Source organism: Meriones unguiculatus, chromosome 14 (assembly GCF_030254825.1).
Source record: "Meriones unguiculatus strain TT.TT164.6M chromosome 14, Bangor_MerUng_6.1, whole genome shotgun sequence".
Taxonomy (NCBI): Eukaryota; Metazoa; Chordata; class Mammalia; order Rodentia; family Muridae; genus Meriones; species Meriones unguiculatus.
The window spans coordinates 55,347,741-55,374,738 of record NC_083361.1 but is presented as its reverse complement, the minus strand read 5'-3'; the positions used below and the strand labels follow the sequence as shown (position 1 = coordinate 55,374,738).

Genomic DNA, 26,998 nt, shown 5'->3' with positions numbered 1-26,998 from the left:
CTGCCACCCCCCAACCCCATTCTTCTCTCTTCCTTAACAGGAGTTCAAGAACCACCTGGTGGCTTATTAATAAGAAGAACAAACAACTAGGCTGGAGGCTTTTAGCAACAAGCTTCCTTCTGATTGGATCTGAGGGCCACTCTATAGGAAGGCATCCATGCCTGGCACTATAAAGCCCACATTTAAAAACAAATCAGTGGTTGAGAAAGGCATGGGGCCTAGGGGGTAGCTTAATTACTACTATTTAGCTAAACCAACGTGGTATTAAGCTGCCCTCCACTTACGTTTATACTCACAAAGACTACTCAGCTTTAACTCGAGCAACCTCTGTCTGTAGCTCACTAACTGCAGTTCACACAGAGACTCACGGCTGCTCGAGGTGCCGAGAACAAGTGGCCAGCGAGTGGTCAGCTCTAACCAGAACACTTTATGCCATTCCCTCTAAGGCTCAGGGAACAGGGAGGAAGAGGGGTCAGAAAGGAAAGAGCTTGAAGACAGGGGGAAGGGTTGTGAAATGCCATCTTCCGGTCCTGACTCAGCCACTGCAGTCACCACCTCAACATCAGCAGTTGCCTGCTCTGGGCCTGCGCAAGGCTGGGCCTCTCAGACAGTTGAGAACGGGAGAGGGGCTCATGGGGCCCTATTCCTACTTGCAGACCCACCATCTACCGAATCGGGAAAGAGGAGTCGTTGTCTTCAGTTGTGTATCTACTGGTGGGCCCAGCAGGCTCCACTGGACAGGTTAGAACCCATAAACATAAAAACATCCCTGGTAAACTCAGCGAGCCATAGAAACAAACCAAAGAGCCAGGAATGAGGAGGACTTTGAGGGTGGGAGTGGAGTGTGGGTGGAACTTAAATAGGGCTAGCAAGAGATAAGAGAGGGTTGGGGTGAGGGTAATCAGGATATATTATATACATACCTGAAATTGTCAAAGAACAAAATTAATAAAAACTGTAAAATGAAATAAAAGCAACAGGTTACAGGGAACAGCCATCTACTGACACAACCATCTACTATTGCTTCATAGGAACTCAGGATGTGCTCAGGATGAACTCTGAGAGAGAGAGAGAAGCTGAATTATCTGCCTGTCTGCGGTTACTATGAGCAGTAGCAGTGACCCAAGGAAGCCAGTAGGTAAGGCTCCTGGTGGGAAATTGCTGTCACTAAAAGAACAATGAGCCAAGCAAATTGCAAAATGAGCAGATGGGAGAACCCATTCAAACTTCAGCCCCTTAGCATAGACCACTACTCCTGCAGTCTGGCTATGCCCTGGCTAAAGCAGTGAGGAATACGACATTTACCATGGAGCCAAGTGTGGTCAACCAGGATGGACACTCTGGGAAAGGCCCTTCTTGCTGGGCTTATAAATTCTCATTTAAAACTGACTCTTCTGGACTGAGGCTATAGTTCAGTAATAGAGCAAGTGTTTGCATAGCATGCAAGAGGTCCAAGGTTCAATTCCCAACAAACAAAACACACAAACAGAAATTCCTTACGAGCCACTCTTACCCAGAGAGCCTTGGTAATAGCTGGCTGCTGTCCTTGTCCAGTCAAAGAAGCAAAGCTCAACAAATCACCTTGTGGATGAAGACAGCTTTGAAAGTCATCAACTATTCAGCACCAAGTCTTTGGTTGGAGATGTGAGCACAGATATTTTTCTTTAGAGCCTCCCTCCTCTTTACATCTTCCAAGGACTTGTGTGGGTTAGCTTTATGTTGACTTGACACAAGCTGGAGTCATCTGAGAGAAGGGAACTTCAACTGAGAAAATGTTTCCATAAGATAGGGCTGCAGGCCAGCCTGTAGGGCATTTTCTTAGTGATGGGGAGGATCTAGTCCTTTGTGAGTGGTGCCTTCCCTGGGCTGGTGTTCCTGGGTTCTATAAGCAAGCAGGCTGAGCCAGCCAGGAAGCAGCACCCTTCTGTGACCTCTACATCAACTCCTGCCTTTAGGTTCCTTCCGTCTGAGCTCCTGTCCTGACTTCCTTTGACGATAAACTGTGATGCAGAAGTGGAAACCAAATCCTTTCCTCCCTGGTTGCTTTGGTTATGGTGTTCATCACAATAACACTAACCCTAAGACGGGGTATCTTTGCAGAAACAGTTATTTTAATGAAACTCCTCCCTCCCCCGCAAAAAAATTTTTATAGTCTTGTGGGACATAGTGGCACATACCTTGTCATCTCATCGCTCTGGAAGCTGGGACAAGAAAGATAAATTCCAAAATAGCCTGGCCTACATAATAAGACCCTTTATCAAAAAGCCGAGGGCTCGGATGTAGCTTAGTGTTAGAGCACTTATGGAGCAACTCAATTCCCAGTGCCACAAAAGGAGTTTATAGTCTGGTATTTGACCAGAGAAGACCTTAATCAGCTAAGCAACAGAGTCGCTCTGTATTTTAATCCCAAGCCCAGCATCCATGCCACTTATTGTATGGTGTGATGCTTGGGTCAGGGCTCACTTCCGCATGCCGTTGCTCCACCACAGCTCTTGAAATTACTCGTGCACCATTGTATTATTTTTGCACTTTGTAAAGATCCAGTTGGTTTAAAAGATTTTCAAACCAGTTGGGCATATTTGTGTGGATGTCTTTTGGGGTTCACTCTTTCTCTCACACACTCTCCAAGCTACGGGATTATTCCAGAGCCTCACACAGGCTAAGGGAGCACTCTACTACCAAGCTACTCCCAACTGAGATTTCTGAGTTCTATTCCTCTGGCCTGTGTGCCCCGCCCCAACACCATAGTCCGAATTACCGCAGCTGTTAATGAAGCCTGACTACTGGGTAGGAGGGGTCCTTCTTTCAAAATTGTCTGAGCTATTCCAAACCAGCTTTAGAACAAGCTTGCCAATATCTACAAACAAAACTGTATCTTCTTTATTTTGTTGGCTATTTAAATGTATCTTAGTTAGGTTAAAACTATGTGGAGATTTTGATGTTTATCCTTGTGTTACAGGTTTCCAGTTTAACTTCGTAGTAATCTCTGACTTTAGACTTTTGAAATGTTTGGGATTTAGTTCATGGCCCATCACATGGTCAATTTTGACAAAATGCTCAAGGTGCTCTTGAAATAGTATGTATTCTGCAATTATTGAGTGGGCCATTTTATATGCAGCAGGGTTAATTTCATTGTTCAAGTCTTCCACTTTTATGGATTTCTGTCTGTTCTGTCAGATACTGAGAGAGGTACTCAGGCCAGTAATGTGTTTGCGAGTTTGTTTCTCACTCTTTTTAATTCTGTGAAATGTTCTTCATGTATTTGGGGTTCTATTGTCAGGCGGGTTTTAAATATCATCCTGGTGGATCCATCTTATTTGTTATTATTAAATTCTCCTTTCCCTTACCTACTGTCCTCCTTCCCTTTCTCTGATATTAGGATAGCTATAGCAGCTCTTAGAGTGATGGTTTGCATACTACATCATTCATGCTCTCTTTCAATTCTTAACTTGGTGTGTGTGTGTGTGTGTGTAATGGAAGCTAGCGCTTTTTGAAAATAAGTGCCCCAACACACTGAGATGTGTCCCCAGCCCTGCTTTGTTTTAAGATAGGTTTTATTCTGGCCAGACTGGCCCTGACCTCAGTCTGTCCCCTTTGCAGCCTTGAATTTGCACTCCTCCTACCTGGGCATCCAAGGAGGCCGGTTTTCAACAACATTTCCTTTCCCCCAATATTTATACTGCATACCTTCTAAGAAATCTGTAGTTTAATGTTTTCTAAAAACTGTAATCTGGAGCTCCACTTTTACACTTGGCGCTTACTAGCTTACTGATAAATTGCTGTTTAAATCCACCATCGTAGCTGCTATTACATTATGAGCTATTGGCTTCACCTGTTGGTCCCCCCCTTTTTTTCCTTTCTCAACTCACTAACTCTGCACCATTGCCTTGCCCCAGTTCTAGTGCACGAAACTCTTACCACGGTAAAGCCAGTGGTGCTGCACAGCTCTCAGATGACCCAGGGCTCTGCTAAAGTGCAGTTCTGACTCTCACCCAGGAGTATCAAGAAAAAGTGCTGCAAAGAGTCATTTTTTAAAGCTCCATCGATAATTCTGATGGACAGTAAATTATCTTCCTACAGCTTCTGATGGCGGATATGAAAAACATGGCCATAAAAGTTCCTTTAGGATCTATCTGTTTTGTCTTCTTCTTCTGAGCCTCTGTGTGTGTGTGTGTGTGTGTGTGTGCATGTGTGGTACATGTGTGTGAGTATGGAAGGTTCCACGTGTCCTGTCTGACCACACTCCACCTTATTCCCTTGAGACAGAGTCTTTCCCTGAACCTAAAGCTACTCTGGTGTCCAGTAAGCTCCAGCAGTCCTCTTGCTGGAGTTAGAGGCACACACAGCCATGCCCAGCCTTTCTTTACATGGTTACTGGGGATTTGAACTCAGATCCCAATGCTTATACAGGAAGTGCTCTTACCTGCTAAGCCATCTCCCCGGCCCTGGCCTCTAAACACCCGTGCTGTCTCTGCACAGGGCACAGGTAGTGTCCTAGTTAGACTTCAGCCCCAGAATGGCTGGCTGTCTCAGCCAGAAAGCTCAGTGTTACAGGTGCAATGGTAAACACTCATTTACAAGTGTCTGAGATGCCTAAACTTAGACATGCAAATGCCCCAGAAGCCTAGTCTCTATGCTGTCAGGCCCAGGCTTTGCTGCCTGCGGTTTAAATGTTTGCACTGGCTCCCTTCTCTGCAGCTTGCCTTGTGTCACCAGAAGTCTTTCTAGAAGACTGGTGTGTTTCTGTTTCCACTATGTCCATAGACATAGTTCTCTCTCCGAGGACATGTGATGTATGCCAAAACTACTCAGTCACCATGCACTGTGGGGTTTGTCTTTGTTTTATTGTAAGTTACTGTGGCTTAGAATTTTACAAAGTCACCTTGCACAAACGTGAACTCTTGTTTGCCATAGGAAAGGGCGGTACCTGTCCTAACCACAGGAGCCCCCAAGGATGCTACAGAGCATACCTCTACCTCTTCTGAAGTACAGTGCTTCAGCTGTTTAGAGCTGAAGTTAGCATACCAGTTTTACCTTCCACAGTCAAAGACAGGAAAAAAAAAAGAGTTGGAGGGTATAAGATTAAACAATGTTTCACTGTAAGCAAGGAAAAAAAAGGTTCTGCAGTCAAAGAAAACCAAAATAAATCAAGGAAAAATTCTTCATTAACTGAACACATAAAAAATATTTTAGTGTGACCTTTCACCAAAGTAAGAACAATAAACCAACAGCTATGCCCTAAAGTGAGTGGAGACATTTTAGATATGAGATCACATTGCAGATACAATGCACATGGTAGTGTGCTCATAAAACAAGTATTAATTTGAGGCTTGTTTTCCTGTCTTTCCTACAATTCTTTAACAAGACATTTTTGTTGGGAACAGAATTCTGAAGGACTTTTGTTTGCTTGCTCGTTTTTGCTTAGCCTGAAGGTTTTTAAAAACACACTATTGAAAAATTAAAGACTGAAACTCTCAGACTATTTAGTGGGCACAAGACTCTTGCTACTTAAGGCCCCTGGTGGCCTGCTGGGTGCTTTACTGTTCAGTAGTCAGAATGAGTGGCATATCAAGACTACAGCGTGGCTTCTGCTTTCTTCTTCCACGAGTTCCTTCCCAGGGTGAAGCTCCACGCATGACCCCCTGGGGCTGGCTTCTGGGTGATACGGTTCTCCACAAAGGCCCCCCAAGCTACCCTCACAGCCCATGGCCTTTCTGCAAGCCTGAGGAAGGGGCTCCGGGCTGCCAGCACAGGGCAGCTTTCCCAGCAGTGTTCTCTTCTCTCTGCCCTGGTCATCTGAGAATTATCCCTGGAAGCAATGTAGTTACCAATCCCAACAGAAACAGGCTTCCGGCCTCTGTATCTCCAGGTATCTTACACAGTAAGAGCCATTTTTAAGATGGGGTCTTTCATATCAATTTCAGCCAGGGTTGTCTCTTTGGTCAAAGCTGTAATCATAGTGCAACGAGGTTTACTAACACCTGCAGGAGACACAAGCACCCCCTTCTATTCTCTCATTTGATCTGTACCCTAATTCTGTGAGGTAGTGGAGTAGAAGCACTGTGGAGCAAAGCACCTCGCTGCCCAAGGTGGCTTGTGAACCCGGGAAGCCTGCCCCTCTCTGGCTCTGCAACTGCCCTCTTGCCACTTCAAACACAGTTTTGGAAGATGAGGTGCTAGGTGTGGCTAAGCACCTGGAGAAGCTGGGGTTCCTGCAATCCATCAAGCCACCCTGAGCATGTACAAGGTGGGAAGGTAAAAAATGTCCAACCAAAACGAGTTCCTGAGAAAGTCAACTGCTTCAAATTCTGTAAGGAGAGAACACAACAAGAACTGACACCTGCCTGAAGAAATCCCTGAACTCTCTGACCCGCTTGAGCTTAACTGCTGGGAACCCATGGGTGCTCCACCTTTTAACATTTTGTCACAAGGCAGGATGGCGGGGTTGGAGGCCAGCTTGGGCAACGTAGGAGACTCTATCTCAAAAACATTAAAATAAAATAAAATAAAATAAAATAAAATAAAATAAAATAAAATAAAATAAAATAAGGGCAAGCTGGCGTCTCTGTGGGCTCACAGCAGTGGGTGGAGAGCAGTTCAGGCTTCCCAAGCTCCTGGCAGCACACGGTGCCATGGGAGCTCCTGGGCTTCAAGCTAACGGCCATGCTGACCATTGGGAATGAGATGCCTGTCGGTTCCGAGGCCGTTCTTCAAATATTCTGTCTCTTTGCCTTTGGCACTCTCTTCCTTCTCCTTCTCTTCTTCTTCCTCCTCCTTTTCCATCTCCTCTTCTTCTTCCTCTTCATTGTCACTTCTCACATCTTGAATGCTCTAGGCAAAGCAAAGAATGAGCTGTGAGTGACAACATTCTAGAAGTATTTCATGAGTGTGTACACGTACGGGTCTAGGTGAGAAAGCTCGCTCCCAGTAAAGAACCCCAATGCCAACATATCAGCCTTCACAGAGGCAGACCACGGCACAAATCAGAAACAGACTTTAAGGACTGAAATCTGGGGCTGGACTGCAGGCTCAGTGGTTAGAGCACTGTGGCTCTTGCAGAGGACTAGGCTTTCAGCCATCTGGAATGCCAGTTCCAAAGAATCTGTTACTCTCTTCTGGCCTCCATGGGTACATAACACGCATACAGTAAGTACACATGCACACATACACACAAAACATTCACAATACAAAGTAAATCTAAAAATGTCATAAAAATGAAATTTCTATTATGTCATTGACAATACAAATATATATATATTCATAGAACTAAAAACTAAGAGAAAAAGCCTCAGGCTGGTGAGGTGGCTCAGCAGTCTGGAGACCCAAGTTTGATGCCCAGACCCCAAGTGCTAGAAGGAGAGAACTGACTCCCACAAGTTTTCCTCTGACTCACACATGCCCACCATGACACCCCCCACATAAATGAATGTAACTATAAAGTGCCCATTTTATTAATAATATTTGAACTCTTTTCTTTAGAAAGCAAACATTAACAAAAAGCCTCGCCCTGGGTGTGGACTATTTCCCTTTGAGTTATTGGTCAGGAGGTTCCAAAAGACCCCCCAAAGCAATCCAGGCTGTTACCATTGTACTTAGTTGTCCACAGAACTTGGAGGTAAGACCCTATTGCTGAAGACAATATACACTTCAGCCCCAGGATTTGGAAAACTCAAGCTGGTGCTGACCTGGAGGCTTCTTCCTGGAAGCCCAGTTTCCACAGTGCTAGCATTTCAAGATGCTAGGCAGGCTGCAAGGGAGAAAGATAGTGCAGTCTTGCCCCGCTATGAACCCTGTGAACTATGATAGTGATTCATCTGGCAATATGCCAGGTACCCATTGGTATAAGAGTGGCATGAGTGTCTGGGCAGGGGGGAACCAACGGCTATCTGATTGGATTTAAAGGTGTTCAACAAGAAGGAATGCATGCCTGGTGCTGAAAGCCTTGCCAAGGATGCTTGACTGCAGGGGAGAACCCATTACTATCATCTTGCTGGACTCACAGACTAGCCAGCTGTCTTCTAACTATTTATCTGTATACGCAAAGGGCAGTCTGGCTCACACACCCCAGCAGAGAAGCTTCTTTTTGCAGTGGATGGAGGTTCACTCAAAAAACCACAAAGATCAAAGTGCAGACAATAAGTGGCTGTCGAATGCTCCTGTAAATAGGGTATCTATATCACACACCTTCTCCCCATGGCTCAGGGAACATCATAGAAGAAAGACTGTCAGAGCCTCAGGTGAGAGACATGAGTCTTACAGACGTGACAGGCATTGCACACATGAGCTCTGAGAAGCTGGGATTGCCTGCACACCATCAGTCTAGTCAATATTCCAGCAGATGGGCAGTGGGACTCACAGAGCCACATACTTGGTTGAGAAGCTCCAAGAAGTAGGTGGCTGTCAAGGAAGAAAGTTAGTTCTCCTCAGCTGCAGGGTCCTGGGTAGGTTACCCATGGTACAGTGGCCAGCCCACCTGTACCATGTGTATATGGACAATACTTATCAACTCAGTGGCCTTTGGTTGGATGGATAGGTAGGTAGGTAGGTAGATAAATAGATAGATAGATAGATAGATAGATAGATAGATAGATACATACATACATACATACATACATTCATACATACATACATACATACATACATAGACAGAGGACATGAGTTTGGAAGGTGGAAAAGGGGGAAGAGCCTGAGAGGAGTTGAAAGCAGGAGAGGTGGATTTGATTAAAAATATATTACATATGAAGGAAAAAGCAGAAATAAAAATGAAAAGAAACAATGTTTTCTTCTAAGTAAAGTATTAGTCACTAAGCATTTAGATGTCAGGATATTTTTATTGCTGAGAATTACAGTGCTTTCTATTTTCATGTAAAATAGAAAGCTTCTTTGGGGACAATTCTTTACTGAACTGTGTTTATTCTCCAAGCTTCTTATAGTAATCATGCACAGAAATCTCCCAGAATGACACTGCCCCCGGGGAGTAGGGTGAAGCGTCTGTCAATCAGGCCTCAGAAGAATTCTGCAAATCCAGTGCTTAATATTACCTCAGGTCATGTGCTTGGCCACTTCAGTGTCCTTCCTAAACACAGCTTAGAAGAAGGAGAAAATGCATGGAAGGGAATCTGTCTCCCTCTCACATTTGCCAAGATTTTCAGATATGGAGGAAGAGACAACCGTACTCTGAATTTCTGTGCATGTAATCAAAAGATTACATTCTGATTTGTTCAGAACTTCACCATTCCTGAAGACAGGTTACTAGTGACAAAAGTGCCAAGGACACCTGTGTCACCACGCTCACACCTGTGTCAGTTGTGCTTCTATAGCCTTCCCATCCGTGACAGTAGGTGAGTACGACAGGCACCTGGCAGCTGGGCTATGCTCTCTGGGGTAGTCACATACACACACTTTACACAAACATGTACAAAGTTGTTGGAAATGCTTTTCATTGCTATGCTTTTATGACAGCTGGGTACTGTGCTGTTTAAAATTATGTACAGAGGGTTCCTAAATCACCTAGGAATTGAACCTCAGGCTAGTGAAGGCTTGTGTGTCTGGTAGAATTAAGAATCTCTGGCTCTGACAATGAGTCGAAGCTCAGACAGGAGTCCTGTGGATTTCCTGTCGGTAAGACTCTGCTAGGTTGATATGCAGATGTTTGTATGCTACTCAAGATCTAATAATGCAGATGCAAAAGTGTGTTACTCACATATTAATAAAACATCACTTTACGTTCAATTTCATTTTCCACGTGACATCTCTAATATGATTAACAGTCCTGACGCTTGCAGGGCTTGCCAAGGGGCTGACTAAACTGAGCGGTCAGTACGGACAGTAAAATGTCCCACCACAATCATTGCTTAACAGAAATAGAACACTGGTAAGTGCAGGTTTGGAGCGGGTGCGTGACTTTGACAGAGCCACCACACAGCACGGAGCTACACAGGGTGCTAACGTGGTGCTCTACAGTCCCCTACTGGATGGAGCTGGGTGGTGTAAGCACTGGGAAAGAGCAGACCCAGGAGGCCTATGACCCGGATATGAGGAAGCCGGTTTTTTTCTCCCTGGCTGAGCGCTGGCTATCTCCTCACCCTTCCATTTTGACCTTGACCTTGATAGCTTCAGGATTGGCCTTAGATTTTAAAATAACAAAAACCATCCCTAATAAATGATTCGTATTAGGTTAGACAGACACTGACATATTCATTATATATCAAAATGGGTGTTCATCTGGGTGGTGGTGGAACACGCCTTTAATTCTAGCACTTAGAGGCAGAGGCAGGTGGATCTTTATGAGTTCAAGGCCAGCCTAATCTATAGATAAGTTCCAGGCCAGCCAAGGCTACATAAAACCAAACATCACAAACAAAACAACAAACACCAAGGGCTGGGGCGATGACTCAGTGGTGAAAGCATTTATAGCATAAGCCTTATGATTGAATTTGGATCCCCAGAACCTACATAAAGCCAGAGAGAAAAGCCAACTAGTCTGTTATCGCTATGTTCCTATGGCAAGATGGGAGGAGACAAGAGAGTCCCGAGAAGCCTGTTGGGCTGGCCAGCCCGGCTTATACAGTGGTGGTAATTATGGGAGACCTTGTCTCAAACAAGATGGAAGGTGAGAACGATACCTGAGGTTGTTTTCCAACCTACACATATACACTGTGACACACAGATAAGCAACATAACACACTAGGACATGCAGACCCACACACAGGAGCGCTCAAGATTTAGAAGTAGATTTGGCAACTTATTAATGATTTACAAGGCACCGTTTAAACAGACTCTAGCTAAAAGATACTAGACAAATGAAATTCTCTAGTGAGCTGGAGTCAGAAAATCTTAAGTAACACAACTATATTCTAGGAAAGAAAATGCAACTGAAATAATCTTTCCAGCAATTAAAATCCCTAGCAGAAATAAGAACCCAAATACTTTTCGTTTGGTGGGGGGGTTCCAGGAGTATACATGTGTGGCAAAGAACAGCTTTTTCTAGAACACTACTGTGGCTGTGAGTTTCAAATTTGCCTGGTACAAACAGCATTCCTGGAACCAGCCGGCCCCACTTATTTTACCATGCTTCTCCCTTGGTGCATTCCAACCCAAATGCCAGGTTCTCTTTCTGGGCCACTAGAACTTGTCTCGTGCAGATTTTTGGCCTTGGACCCTCTACAAGTCACTAAAGGCCCAAGAAAATGAAGCATATACAGGAGGATCCAAACCTTTGAAGAGTAGAGGGTGGGTCTGTGCCTCAGCAGCCGCAGCGCTGTGCAAACTCCGCATGGATCTTATGCTCACCAAGGCATACAGAGACATGTGCTCCTCATCTACCCCCCCAACACACACACACTCCAGGGTCTTGGGAGTCCCCGCCAAAGACTTTCTATTACTATTCTGTTTCTATTCTGACTATGTGAGATCACTTGTTCCTAGGATTAGGAAAAAGCATTCTAGCATTCAGCCGACCTTTCCCCAAAACCCGACTGGTTCCTCTAGAGCAGGAGTTCTCAACCTTCCTAATGCTGTGACCCCTTTAATACATTTTCTCATGTTGTGGTGACCCCCCCACTATAAAATTATTTTGGTAGCTACTTCATAACTGTAATTTTGCTACAATTGTGAATCATAATGTAAATATCTAATATGTAGGCTATCTGATATTCAACACCCATGAAAGGGTTTCTGACCTCCCAAAGGGGTTGTGACCCAAAGTTTGAGGACTACTGCTCTAGAATAAGGTATTGCTATTTATTCCAGTTGGAGATTGATGAATATCAATGAATATCAGTTTTTCGGGTCTTTTTTAAAATTCCTTGTAGAAAAAAGCCCCCTTTGCTCAGGAAAAGTGTGTGGTGAAGAACGAATTATGGCTCAGTCAGCTGAGCTCGGCAGCTCTCACATCACTCCACAGGACCAGTCCTGAAAAATGCACCAACTGAGTGAATCCCGTGGGCAGAGAAGGCCTGCATTCAGAGGACTGGCTTGAAATCATAGTCACTGGGAAGAAAACCCAAGCTCAGTGTCAGAGCATCCCTTACACTAGCAGATAGTGAAAAGCCTCAGTCTGACTTGCTGGCTTAAGGCCTATCAAGAACAAAATTGGTCCTTACAGGGCATGTTCTAGAAGCAGAGTATAAAGTTGAGCACATCCAAAGACTGTCTAATTCTGAGATCCTGAGGGTCGTTTCATTCTTTGGCACGTGAATGTCCAATTTCTCATAACTACTTGTTGAAGAGACTGCCCTTTCCCTGTTGAATGATCTCTGTGGCTCATTAGCAGAATCATTTGCCCAGGGTGAGTGACATCTGTGCTCTCTGAAGCCACTGAGGTGTGCGCCTGCTTCGTGCAGCGTCATGCCTGCCTTCTTAGTTGTATGTCTATGGTAAGTCTGGAAATCTGGAAGTAAGGGCTCAGGTTTTGTTCTTTTCAGGGCTGTTTAGCTGTAGCCTTTGGAAGAAGATGGCTTCAAGAATGACCTGCTTCCTTATTTGCAGAAGAATAAACAGGCAGTTTTTGTGCTGGTCCACATAGATAGATGCTTTCTCTTCGGGTTCACTGACAGATACAAAAGTTTCTTTCTGTATTGCCCCAACTAAGTGGTGTAAAATAGGAGATTTTTATTTTCTTAAATTATGAACAAAACCTAATGAAGCTATAATCAAATTTTCATTTAGGTATAATTTAATTATTGAACTATTAAGTTATAATCTCTTATTTGATTTATTTCTAATTCCTTAAGAGGGTTTTTTGTTTTCTTTTAATAAGATTTAGAGACTTTTGCCAATGAGCTTCAAAGAAAAAGTTAGTTTTAGGATCAGACAGATTCTAATGGTGTCTTCATTCTCTAAAGTTGAAAAACACTGGAGATTTTAGATGCTTCCTGAGTCACAGCCTGGTGATAGAACAGTCCAGAATATGCTGGGGAGCTTTTGATTTTCTTTCCTCCCTCACTCCCATCCTTCTTCCCTCCCTCCTTCCTTCCTTTCTCCCTTTTTCCAAAGCCAAACAAACAAAGGCGCAGGGTTTCTGTTACACCCTTCAGATTATGTGAAATACATAAAAATCTGCCAGACCCTGGTGGCCACCAGCTGGTGATGCATTTGGAATGACTTCACCAAGCAAATACGATTTGCTGTGGAGATTAACACTTGCCATTGCAGTACTCTCCAAATGGCCATGCTGTGCATCCTGTGGCTTCTCTACTGAAAGCTCCTCTCCCTACCTGAGCAGATATGCAGGATCGCTTGGAACAAAATATCAAATCTCCTGGGACTTAGGACAGGACAGTACATTGGCTCAACATGATTAAGCCCTAAAGCTTTGTTTTAAAATTTAAATGTTACAGTTTGCTTCAAATCTTAATATTCAAGCTTAAAAAAAAAATCCATAGAATCCACATGCACCATTGAGTTGAGAATGAAAACTCAATCCTGACAGGAAAGCAACAGATGTGAGCAGGCACATCAGAGAAGGCTGTGCACTGCAGACTGACAAACTGCACAAGGCACTCATGGGGAAATGTGGCCAACACGAGGACATGAAACCTCACGCCGTCCAACAGGCAACCACAGAACAGCTGGTAAGAACCAAGGTGCAGAGGATGAAAGAAGGAGAAATTCTCATACATAAGCCCCGAAACATCTTTTGGCAGCATCCAGTAAAACTGCCTGGCAATTCCAGCTGAGGAGCCATAGCCACGCCCAGGAGGAGTAACAGCAATATGAATAATGACGAGACATGCAATGGACTGGTGCAGGGTTCTATATACTAGATAAAACCACTTGTGAAAAGTTTAAAAATCCGATGTCCTTGCCTCCATCCAAGCACAGTCCACACAAAAACGCGGGGAGAAACACAATGGCCTCAAGAGTACATGCATCTTTAAGGACGGGGTGGGAACAGGAAGAGTCAGACAGAACACACTGGAATGACCTATCTTCCTGTGCTTTTCTTCTGAATTATTCCACCATGTCTATAGCAGGCACTCAGTTACTTGTTCAGTGAGTAAGAGAAGAAATAAATCTCTACCCCAACAAAACTTAAGCACCATTTAAGTGTAGATGACTTGTAAATTCATATCCATAGCAGGGACTTGTCCCCTGGGCTTCGACCTCAAATATTCAAGCTAGATAGTCTCTCAGCTGTCCAACAATCTCATCAGGTACTCATGTTCTTGTCTGCTCTTTCCAGATTTGAGCAAATGGCACCAGCACTCACCAGCTGCACAGAACAAATCCCCCGAGGTCCTCCTCATTTTCTAGCCTGCTGTACTCGGCCGGGCACTTTGAGACAGGCCCTTCAGTCATCAGCTCTCCAGAAATTGTCTCAGCTACTTCCAACCTGTATCAGGTTCCAGCTTCAGAACTGGCCTGTGGCCTTGGAGTGAGGGGTGCAGCAGTCGGCGGAGCTGAAGCACAGCTGCATGTGTCCCTCGACACCCAATGATCTGCAGGCCTTGGCAGTGGACCTGTGACACACTTCAGACAGATCCTGCTGGACAGTGCCACTTTCTCATCTCAGAGGAGCAAGGCTGTTGTTGTTGGCAAGATCTCTGAATGAAGAAAATTCAGAAGTAGCATGCCTACTCTCCTCTAGGGCCAGACAAGTCATGATTTGTTCTTTGTTAACCTCAGTCTAACAGTCCATTTTCAAAAGGGAATGGAAAATACAGTGTTTGCTACCAGCTCTTAGCAGAAATGGCCATTATTTAAAGTTGTTCTATTCCAGAAAGGGATAGAAATGATGCTGGGTCATTTGGTCCCCTAGTCGCTTGTCCCTTGGGAGGGTCATAGCTCTGCCCTAGAGCTGACACAGCCAGAATCTGGGGCACCTAGCTTTGCAGTGTATGCTTCTTCCTGCTTTGGGAGAGTTCACCTTAGCTCAGTTTAACCCTGTGTGACAGATACACACTATTTTCAGGTACCATGGGTGAAGGTTGGGAGATACTGTCTTAGGCTCTGACAGTAAGGCTGAACGAAGCTGTTTCAACAAGCAGAAACTTTGGCCCATTTTCTTCTATGAGGAAATCTCCCTCATAAATGTACCAGCTAGACCCAGAGACTAGAAGTTCTGTGGCCTGCAGGATTTCCTGCAGACAGCAAGGAGTGTTCTTGGTGGAACAGGTGAGTGGCTGGCACCTGTGTGACTGGCTCTGAGTGAGACCTGACAAGATGTGACCTGAGGTTTAAGTGGGTGTGGCAGTGACCATGGGGCAAAGAGCATTTCAGGAAGAAGGAAGAGCGTGTGTGCAAACACAGTGCAGGTTATGGTTTCCGATTTACTTCCTTGTTCAACAGGAAGTCACTGGGAAACACTGATCAGGTACTTCACAGTGATAGGACAGAAAAGGCACCTGTCTCTAGTCAACTTCTCCTGGTGTATTTAGAGTAGCCACATGAAATTTTGAGTGTAACGGATCCTTTCTTGGCTCTTGGTTGGCTGAACTCTGGGAAGCAGGGGCTGAGGTCCTGGAAACTTAGTGGCCATCAAAGCCACTGAGGCCAGTGCCTTCTAAGTTTGTTGTCTATTCCTCAAGAGGAATAAGGAAATGCAGATAAGGAAAAACAGAATGGATGTAGATTTATTAAGGGAAAGTAAGAAAAAAACTCCCAAGAGTGGGAGGGGCTTCAGGGAAGAAGTGCAGTTACGCTGCCCCGCCCCAAGGCCTTTTAAAGTATTTTACGGTGGAAATGTGGTGGAGAATGAGCTCTTTTGGCATTGATCATCTATGGTGGCCCATTGTGGTGCCCCAGGACATTTCTATTTACACTATGTATGTACCCTTAGCTCAACCAGAGACTTATTTGTCTATCCAGGGAGAAGTTGTAAATGCTACATGGCTAGCTTAAGATCCACATGGGCTCTGCTTACTGCCTATGGAAACTGGCTTCTGGGCCACGTGTGTCTTTTGCTGCTGTGTGGAAATTGTTGGAGAGACTTGGAGTGGCCACAGTGTAAGAAGAAATGCTAGTGATTCTGACTACAGAGCTGTCACTGGAGATGTAGGAAAAGGTGTTCCATTTGAAAAACATTCTTCAAAGGCCTCTGGGACCGAAATGGAGATTGACGGCATCTAACCTAGTTTCTCCGTGAAGCATTTGTGCTCTAGGATACTCTGAGCAAAAGATGACTGCAGGGCCCCAGGCATCAGCGCCTGCTTGGTTTTGTTTATTTGTTTGTTGTCTTTTTAAAACACTGTGCTGAGTTCTGTCTCCATGGAGTTTTTACTCATTTTTTTTTAAGTTCCACCCCTATGGGCCAGCCAAGAAAAAAAATGCATATTTCTATCAAATATTGTTATTTTTTTTTCAAGTAGCTAAGACAGTTAATTCCTCTCCCAGCTAAATATTCCCACTTGTTATGGTTTTGCTGTGGTGAATCCTCAAGAGTTCATGTGTGGAAAGCTGCTTCTCAGTACACTGCAGGGGAGAGACACTGGAATCTTTGAGAAGTGCGGCCTTTGGAAGGTGGAGGTCATTGGAGTGTCAGGTCTCAGACTTTCAGCTTCAAAACCATAAGCTAAGTAAAGCTCTTTTCTTTATTAAGAACCCAGTCTTGGATACTTGCTACAGCAATGGAGAGGAGACTCACACGGCACTTCCCTCCAGGGCTCCTCGTGTGACATGTACCCACCCTGCACTGCACAGACCAGCACACAGCCGCGGCTTTCAGCCACTCCTAGATGCCCGGGCTTCTCCATTGCTCCTCGCTGGATTAAGATCTTATCCAAGGAGCCATACTTCTGGTTTAATTCTTGGTATAAGTTATAGTATATTTTGATTCAAGAAGGTACATGTTTTTATTAATTATATATGCCATGTCTGTTAGTTAATACCTGATCTGTATTCTTCAAAAATAGCTGCATGAAAACCAAACCAAACAAACTGGATAAGGAAAAAAAAAAAACCCTATACATTAATGCAGTAGATACAATGCTTACTTCCAGCAAATGAGTCATCTCTGCCCGCAGGACTTCCTCACTCTCAGGGAATGACATCTGCAGCCACAGCATCAATAAAATTGTAGCTGTGCTTTTGAAGCACTGTAACTAAACTCAGTGCTTGGGAATCTGTGGCTTTGCAGTAATGTCAGGAGCCCAGGAGGCTGTGAATGACTCATAGTGTCCCACTGCTTTGTGAATGACTCCACGTCTCAATCCACACTTGGCAGGGAAACAAAGAACACTATAATAAGCATTTTATGCTATTTTAAAAGCAAACTGTTAGCTTTCACTGTATTAAAAAAAAAAAAGCACATTCAGTCAAAGAGTTCAATTTTCTATGCTACTAGCAAAATACCTCCCCCTTTGTTATATTAATTCTCATTACCCAAGTTGACAAGGTCACAGGAAAAAAAAGACCATTGCATTTTTGCTTTTCATATTTCTCCTTTCTGGAACTGCACTAAATTTAAATTGGGCTCTTTCAACCCTGGCCTCAAATGGACATTTTCTTTTTGGTGATGTGGAATTTTCTAGACCAATTCTTCTCGACTTTGAACGTACACACAAATCATCTGTGTTTCTAGAAGCTCCACAGATGCTTGACCACAAGGTTGCTAGTGAGGCCTGGGGTGCTGTGCTTCTAACAGTCTTGGGCAACAACCCTACTTTGGCTAGCAAGGCTGTTTGCTAACCCATAAACTCTCTGTAGATTATTTTTCTCTGTAGAAAGAAAATGTTGAAGCCAAGGGTCACCTGGGCCCTTTTGAATTTCTGTGATTTCAAATTATTTTGATTTCCTTTGGCCCTACATTTTTTTTTATTAAATGTCCAGTCCACAAACGCAATATAAAATTATAAGTATATTTCACTTCATATAAACTAGTCATTTTCTGAAATGAATGACACTTTCCATTGTCTAGGAGAACTTGCTCTTTTAAATTCTGCTTCTCTGTTATACGCTCAATTTGCATTCAGAGAGTTTATCGTTGTTAGCAGAAAATTCCTATGGAACATGAAAGTGCTGCTCCTGTCCAAGCTTCCAGGCTGGGGAGCTGCTGAAGTGGAGTTGCCTGGTGTTACAGATGTCTGACATACAAGTGGCCCTGATTCTAAGAAGAAGACCCGGTGATGGAAGAAGGTCCATGGACACCTTTCCGTGATGGTGGAGACACCCAGTATCTCTGTTCAATCTGGTGGATTTCACCTAGGATATAAATCAGAGTCACTTCCGTTGAGGAAGGAGATTGACTGTCAGGGCTTCCAATGTCTGGTTCCTACCTCATTTGCCTTGTTGATTTAATTGGCATGGTTTGGGGCCTGGCTATAAGCATTTTTCCCCCCAAAGTTTAACAAGCCATCCTAGTGCATTGAAGTCCACATTAATTTCAGTAAATCTCAAATTCTAGAATCCTCATGGTATGAGCAGCATTCCTTATTTTATATTGTTCTTATATAAATACATAAAACACACGAATAGACTAATCAGAGGCTGTAGCATGCATGAAGCCCTATGTTCAATTTTCAGTCCTACAAGAAAAAAAAAAACCCAGGTAGGTAGACTGACTGACTAATAACAGAGCTGATGAGATAGAAATGACTCTTCTGAAAGCTTCCTTGAGTTCCTTGAACAATCCTCACAAATGACCACTTGGGCCTATGTCACAAGTGCTTTCCTTATTTTGAAAGGCTTTAACTTAATTAAGCAAAACTGAGTGTACCAGGAGAAAGTTCACTAACCTCCAAGTGGCCAGCCCCACACAACTCACAAATAGACAATGTGGCTGGACTATGAAACATAAGAGGCCCCAGGCCCAGCTCAGTATGCACCGATGGCACTGATCTGTCCAGCAGTGGGCAGGGCCGGCAGAAAAGTCATCAGAATGTCACCCAGCACACCGGCCTGGAGCTGCATTAGGTTAGATCTCAAAAGTGGAGCACAACTCCAGGCTCCAGGCTCAACATGGGGAAGCCTCCGCAGCATACTTTAGGAGGCATGGCAAACACCCTTTGGGTGTAGGGCACCACAGCCGTCTCTGAGGGTAAGCCACATGGTTGCATGTGGCTTGCTGAAGCCTGACTCATCTAGGACACCGATATGGAAATACTGCATTCCAGGCAGGGGTAACAGCTCAAGAACAAAAGATGATTTACATAAAGCCTTCTGGAGCTGAAGAACAATCGTGATACCTTCATTCCAACTATCCCCTTCACCCTCCCAAAACAACTGCAGAATCACCATGGCCATTTTCTTCTATCAGAGGACATGGCTGAGAAGAAAATAACCTCATTGATGCCAACACTGTTCCCACAGCACTCAGTGGGGAAGGGAGCTAGGAAGACCTGGACACATCAGAATGGAAGTACAGGCCAGGGAGAGCACAGGGAGAGTCATCCAATAAGAAAAGAGGAGGTTGTCAATGCCAGGCTGGGGCCACCTAGGTACAGGGTACCTCAAACTATAAGAGGAGATGACATAGCAGCCATAGAGGCATGGAGCTTAAGGAGAGAATTGAATACATGTAAAATTATCAGAATTAATTTTGCCTCTTATTATTTCCTTGCATTTTTAATTCAATGTTTGCGTGTGTATGTATGTATGTGGTTTGCATGCCTGTATGTATGTGTGTCCATGTGAGTATAGCCACATATATGTGTGCCAGGTGCAAATATGCATGTGTGTATATGAAGACCTGAAGTTGGTATCAGGTGTCTTTCCCTTTTGATTTCCATTCTGTTATTAATATAGGGCTCTACAGTGAGCCCAGAGCTTGTGGGTTGTCTTTTCTGGTTGGTCAGCTTGTTCTGGAGGACCCCTATTTCTGCCTCCTGTGAGCTGGGATTACAGCCAGTCTCCATGCCTGCCTGGCTTCTGTGTGGGTTCTGGAAATGTAAAGTCCGGTTTTCACAGTTACTGGGCAAGGGCTTTATGAGCTGCACCACTTTCTCCTTCTTACATTTAAGCATCATTCTAATAAAATGTACGTGTAGCTTATAATCTATGTTTATTGGGCAGCATTGCCCTAGAGGGACAAATCAGAAACAAAGGAGCCCCCCAACCATTACACTTCCCAGGGAAGAAACACGCGGCCTCTGGGGGTATATAGGGACTTCTTACGTAGAAGATGGCACCGTGGGTGACTTCTGCTTCTAGCCATAGCAGAAGGACAGTGATAGATTGTCCTGCCAGTTTAAACACCTAGAAAAGCTAGACAGGCATTAATGAACAATAGTTTTTAGAGTCAGTCTAGAAAGCAGCTCAGACTGAGTCTTGAAAAGACGAAAATGAAGATGAGTTCTACAGCTTCTTCCTTCTCAGGTCCAGTTTCTAAGGTGAAGCACAGCAAAGAGCCCACAGACCAGAGGCATGAGAATGTGATATTACAAAAACAGCTCCTGCATTCAAAGAGGCTGGAGTCTGTGCTGGATGGCACAGTTGAGTTAATAGTACACTTGGAGATTACTTAAGATGTAAGGCTGCCATCCTACTGTGTATTTGGCCTGTTTGTTTAACATCCCTTTAGGAGACCAACGGACCAACCACCCTTACGTGCCTTGGATTTCCCACACAATCGAAGCTAATGCATAGCTGTATCATGATGTTCTCTTCCATTTTCAGGGTTCCATGTGTATGAGACCGTTAATCCCTGGTAAAAGTCTGTTAAAAAATTATTCTATGAAGTGGCTGGATGTGCTGGCACATGTCTTTAAACCCAGCACTCAGAAGGCAGAGGCAGTCAGGTCTCTGTGAGTTCAAGGCCAGCCTGGTCTACAAAGCCAGCTCCAGGACAGCCAGGAATACACAGAGAAACCCAGAAACCCTGTCTTGAAAAACCAAAATAAATAAATAAATAAAATTGTGTAGGGGCAGCCTTCATTCCTTCCCCATGTGATGCTTCCCGAGCTGTTCAAAAAGGGAGGGAGCACCTTTTGTTAGGGAAGACAGGCAGACACCACACACACACACACACACACATGCACGCACATGAAAACAGAGACAGACTCTTAAGACTCTCAAGCAGTCAAGTAGCCACAGATTCAGAGTCACACGACAGACAAACAGCAGACAACAGAAGACACAGGGAGAGCAAAGCAGAAAATTCAAATTGAGCCTGCTCCTAGTTAAACACCATCCAGGGGCAAGTGCTTGGATTTCTGTCCTTAAGGCAGCACCGACACTTTATTGGTGACACTGCATATTGTTAATGTGCTCAGACCCACTGTGCAGAGGGCCACTGAGAGGCGGAAACCAGGCAGACGGATCTAAAAGCGAGTCCAGGACAGCCAAGGCTACACAGAGAAACCCTGCCTCAAAAGACCAAAAACCAAAACCAAAACCAAACAAAACAAAATTATGAATCCATGAATTTAAGAAGCTTTAAAAAAAAAAACACAAAGCTACAGGGAAAGGATATGTTATTTAAAATAACAGTGATAAGAAGCCAGTGGGCTTCTTCCAGACTACTGTGGAGAAACCTCTCTGAAGAAAGGGAGAGTGAGGTAAAAGGAAAAGGAGGAGGAAGAGAGAAGAGAGAGAAGAGGAAGTAGGGAAGAAAAGACCTTAACATCCTCAATTCAGCAAAGAAAATATTTTTAAACAAAGGAAGAAAATAAGTAATTTCATATAAACAGAAGCTGTGAGAATCAATGATCAGAAGACCCGCATTGAGAACAAATGAGTACTTCCTGGGGAGAAAGACAAGCGCAAGGATGAGATGAGATGGGTGTCTGTACCCAGGTGAAGGAATGCAGCAGCTGGAAGTGTTGAATCTGTAGGTAAATCAAGGACATTAATATTCTCTTTTAAAGATCCTTTTAGAAAATAATTGCTTGCAATGCAAAGTAAAGAACAACATGTGATTTGTTTTTAGGTGAGTAAATGCATGTATGCTTCTATAATTAAATTTAATTATAATATATAATTAGATCAAATAATAATAATATAAGAGGCAGGAATAAACAAATGTACAATAAAAACAAAGCCTTGGAAGCATCCATTTCTATTCTTGGAGAAGAAAGCACGACTGGGAAAGTCGTGGGCACGCACAGACAAAAGTCATGATCTGCATGAGCACAACCACCCCCGTGGACATATGACTACAGCTGGACACAGTCCAGGTTTCTGTAAGTAGGACAAGGCTGCTCACACCTTCCGATGTACAGGGCAGGCCACATCATGGAGAATTGCTTGCTCTCAGATGTGCAGCTGCTCCGGACTAGCACCAAGCCTGCTGAGCTAAAGCCTGCCTTATTGGGTAGCGAAGCCCAGCCCCATGCAAAGATGCCCTGCGGAGACAGGGAGGCTTGGCCTCTATGTGACCAAGAAGGAGCAGAGAAGGTAAAGGCCCCACATCTGCCACTTCCTGCACCTGCTTTTTCATACCTCCCCAAGCTTCCTGGCAAGGCCGGCCCAAGTCCTCCTCTCCTTCCTGGGGCATGACTACTGTTGCCCCTTCACCTCCTTCCTGGAAGGGGCAGGTTTCTCATCAGACATCTCGATAAAGTGTTTCCATGACTGCTGGCAGCTGGGGCTCAGATACCTGTTTCCCACACATCAAGAAAGATACTCCAGGGCTGAGGAGAGATGGCTTAGTCAGTAAAATGCTTGCCCTGGAAGGATACGGCCCTGAGTTCAGGGCCCAGAACCCACATTAAACCTCCACTGGGGAAGCAGAGACAAGTTTGCTTGCCAGCCAGCCTAACCAGACTGGCATGAGACCCAGGTGAAAGCGAGAGACAAACATGTGAGAGGGTCAAAGAGAGACCCTGTTTCCAAACAAAAGGTGGTTTCTGTTTCTGGTGGCCTGAGCAGCAGGAGCCACAGCCACAGCTGCACATGCAATACACAGCCATGGGGGACTGCTCTAGAAGAACAGGAAGTGCATCACTGAGCGGCTGCTCTCAAGGCCTGAGATGTCTTCAGCTACGGCAGGCTAACTGACCAAAGGACTGTGGGAATGGAGCACATGGCCAATGGCAAAGGCTTCAGGAGGATTCTGAAGATCTAACTAGTGAAAGCCAGACATTTTCTATTTGAAGACCACCGTCAACAAGAGCGCAGTGGCCACCCTCAGCAGTGGCAGACTCCTGATCTGCAAGAACAAGCACTGATCATCCACGGCAGCCGTCCACAGAGCCAGAACACCCAGGGCAGGCGGAAGTCCACAGTGGAGAGGAGGAAGTGGACTCACACTGCTAACAGCTTTTGAGCCTACAACCGGAAATGATAAAGAATCCACTGGCTTTCTCAAAAACAGCAACAGTAACAACACCACCACGAAGAAGGACTCCAGAGGGTGACTGCTGGCCTCCACGTGGACTCCTGTCTCCTTCACACAGAAGTACCTCTGCGTGCATGTGTGAACACATACACAGGAAAGGAGAGACAACCTAAGAGAAATGGCAGCGCAGAACAAATAACTGGAATTGAGACCAAATGGCAAATCTGGCTGCACGGCCTCAGGCCCAGACCACCAGCATGTGTTCTAGGCTGCAGCATCTGCCACAGGGATTCATACATAGCGTGTTGTCCTCACCTTAACTCTGTTAGGAAAGCACAGGCATTAACCTCAACAGCAAAAAGGAGATTAAAAACAAATGAAAGACTCTACCCCTTCTCTCATCAGTGGATTTGCTTGGGACTCCAAGCTCTCTGATTCTTGAGGTGCCTGATATAGAGAAATAAATTTCTCTTGGGACTAGTACCAGGTCTCAGCAGAGAAGGCACAGGTCATATGGTGATGCCACCCAGAACCCCTTTGGGGAGCAAGGTTCTATTATATCCCCATGGTGGGAAGCTCATAGCTGTGTGTTATCCTGGGCTGCAAAATAATAATAATAATTATTATTATTATTATTATTATTATTCTTGCCTAGAGCTATGCCCCACTGCAGAGCGCAGGACATTATCTAGTGTCATTCTGATGGTGGGTTCGCTTCAAAGGGGATATCTCTGAGGGGCCACATAACTACAGCACTTTTTGTAGGGTTCATAGGAGCCTTTGTTGCAACCTCCCCTGCCCAGCACCCTTGCTGCATAACAGATGTGGGAGTACACACACACATACACTCAGCTGACACAGGAAGAAAACTGCCTTCAGCCTTCTGAAGTTACATGGAGGCTTTTTCCTACCTCGTCCTCTCTTGCTTTGAACAGACAGTGTCCTGAGGCCTTCTCAAAAGCCTGGAGTTCCTGCACATCCTTCATCCCATTACATACTCATATAAGTTGGCAAGAAATATTTTTTTCAGGTGTATTAGAGGTGACTGTGCAAGCTTCTCTAAGTAATTACTTGATCGCATCAGTTCAAACATTAGTCAATGGCTCTACCGAAGCTGGGCCCTGGTGCAGGATGGGTCAGAAAGAGCTAAGTGACAGAGGATAGCTAATTCCATGTCCCTGAATAATGAAACTACGTTTCCAGGTTCACATCAAATAGATGTGCATACTGGTTGTTTGGAACAAAAACGAGTCCATAGGCTGTGGAGTCACAGGAAGAGTATGTGCCCAGAGTATCTGCTTTCATTGGGATTCCCTGATCTCTTTACGGTAAGAAACACCACTGCAAGAACACAGCCCCTTAGAGAGCACAGACTGCCACAGATGGCATGCTTGCTGCTTCCAAAACAGAATGTAGGAGCAAGCCTTCTGCCTCATCAATCACTCAGGCACTGGAGCCTACATGATAAAGCAAAGCACTTTACAACTCATTTCTTTTACCTGCTCTAAGCTCTCATGAATAACATTTCCTTTGTGTTATTCCAAGCTCTCTCTGAGGTCTACTCGGTGGGGTTGAGGAGGTGGACACAGGATGTGGCCACAGAAAATAGTGGGAGATTAACAAGGACAGTGTTGACCAGCATGGAGTCTCCCTCACACCTGCTTTTACCAGTCTCTGTCCCAAGAGCCCCTTAATAAAACATTCACATCCTGGTGTGGGTGTATAAATTTATTAACAAGCTATGAATTATGTCTAGCCTCTTGTCTAAACTTGGATTCCATAGAAGACATCTGTGTGGAAACTGACTCTCTCTCTCTGCCTCTGTTTCTGTATCTCTCTGTCTCCATCTCTCTTTGTGTGTGTGTGTTTCAATGCTAAGAAATTGGTGACAATCTGCTCCTTTCAGAATTATATAGAAATTCATTGCAATTTTTTGGTTAAATGATTTTTTTAAATCATGGGAACAAGCAATGTTAGAGATACTCTGATTGCTTTTTGCCTAGCTCTTCCCTACCCTCACTGTCCTTTCCCTGAAGAACCATGTGATCATGATTTGGGAAAGAGGAGTGAGAGCCCAGATGAGAACAGTACAGTCATCCCAGGTATTTTTGCTTTGATAGCCTTCTTTCTGACAAATGCACCCATGAAACAAATAGATGTGCTAATGAAGAAGAAGAAAGAAGAAGAAGAAGAAGAAGAGGAGGAGGAGGAGGAGGAGGAGGAGAAAGAGAAGGAGAAGGAGGAGGAGGAAGAGGAGGAAGAAGAAGAAGCCAGGCATGGTGGCACATGCCTTTAATCCCAGCACTTGTGGAGGCAGAGGCACGCAGACCTCTGTGAGTTTGAGGCCAAACCTGGTTTACAGAGCAAGCGCAGGACAGCCAAGGCTACACAGAGAAACCCTGTCTCAAAGAACCAAAGTGCGGGGGCAGGCAGGGAAGCAGCCACGCACTGGCATGTTGAAAGCAATGTCAGACATCACCCTAGGCAGGAAGTGTAAGAGTACAAACGGACTGGATCCACAGTAAAGCAAGCACTGCACATCATTCAGATTATTTGCTAATCTGCAGGCAATCTGGGAGACGGAGGGCTTGCAGATTCCACGTGGACACCCAGAAACTGAAGGTTCCTTGTGGAGTCCATCCATCCTCAGACAGCTCTGGCAGCCAGCTGCCTTCCATAACACCTTCCCAAGAAGCAGAATGGACAGAAAAGGCAAAGGGCTGTTCTACTATCCCTGCTCCCAAAGCCCCTGGTTGTCTTTAAATAGTATAAATATAATTTTTTCTCTATTGGAGGCTGGTTTTCCTGGAATTAAGAGCAGCAGGGACATGTGGGTGTTGTCAGCAGCAGAGACAGGCTGTTGTGGATACCACACTATTGTCCCAATAGAAAGAGAAATCTTAGCAATGAGAAGGGGGGAGGGTTTCCAGACAGCTAATTTACACACCAAGTTGCAAAAGTACATTCAAGAAGTCAGGATGAGAGAGTGCTGGGGTAGTGTTATCCTGAGGTAGACAAAAGGTCCCTCACTGGCCAGCAGGTCACTATGTCAGCTCCAGCCCCGAGGTGCTTGACCATGGTTCCTCTGTTCCTTTGCTAGCAGATATGCCTTTCCATTAGCCCTGCCTCCATCTCAGATAGGGATGTGAGGTGGGCTCTGTCTCTGAAACTTGTCAGTGCCCTGTTGTATGTGGCGTCTACTACAGGCCAGGGGCAAAGTAACAGAAGTGCCGGGGCTATGTGGACTCCTCCACGAGTACCACCCCTCACGCATCACACAATACTTGCCTTTATTTGCATACATCTAAAGACACTTGTCTCTTTGACTTTGATTTCTTTAAGCAAGTCTACCCTTTAAGGCTTACAAAACCATAAGTTCATGACTATGTTGAGCCAGAAAAATCCATGAATGGATTTGACAGCCTTTATGAAAACTTCTCATGTACCTCTCTAAGGAGTTTGAGTTCTCTCATCAATTATTTTGGAAGGTAATGGGTGAAAGATAACTAAGTCATAGTGATGAGCCAAGCCAGACTAAACACACAGGGAAACACCAGGAGCATGCATGTGGCACAGACATCCTGAGACTAGAAAAGCAGGAGGGCATAGCATTATAACCAGGCTCTGGCTCCTCAGGATGCACAACGTCATTCTCATGCTGCATGGACTTGGGCTGCCATGTAACGTCTCTGTTTCTTGCTCTGTTCCACTCCAACAGGAGGCCCTTAGTGCCTTTATTAATTGACCCCGAGACTCAGGAACATTGAGAGTCAAGGTACAACAATGAGAGTGGCCACTCATTGTGATGTACAAAGCCTTCAGAAGAAGAAACAGCTTCCAGAG

The 26,998-nt window shown here is 44.7% G+C and overlaps 1 protein-coding gene and 1 long non-coding RNA gene across 2 annotated transcripts in view; one reads left to right on the top strand and one right to left on the bottom strand.

Annotated features, from left to right (window-relative positions):
- The first annotated feature begins 66 nt into the window (after window positions 1-66).
- On the top strand, window positions 67-14,688 carry LOC132647222 (uncharacterized). The gene is made up of 3 exons (XR_009585557.1): window positions 67-741; window positions 1,032-1,138; window positions 14,186-14,688. It is a non-coding gene; the product is annotated as an uncharacterized LOC132647222 (long non-coding RNA).
- The window catches only part of Cers3 (ceramide synthase 3), an 88,896-nt gene continuing 66,711 nt past the window's right edge, over window positions 4,814-26,998 (bottom strand). The window contains exon 11 of the mRNA XM_021633262.2: window positions 4,814-6,831. Within this exon, the coding sequence (XP_021488937.1) occupies window positions 6,655-6,831 (177 nt within the window). The 3' untranslated portion in view covers window positions 4,814-6,654. The remainder of the gene's footprint in view (window positions 6,832-26,998) is intronic.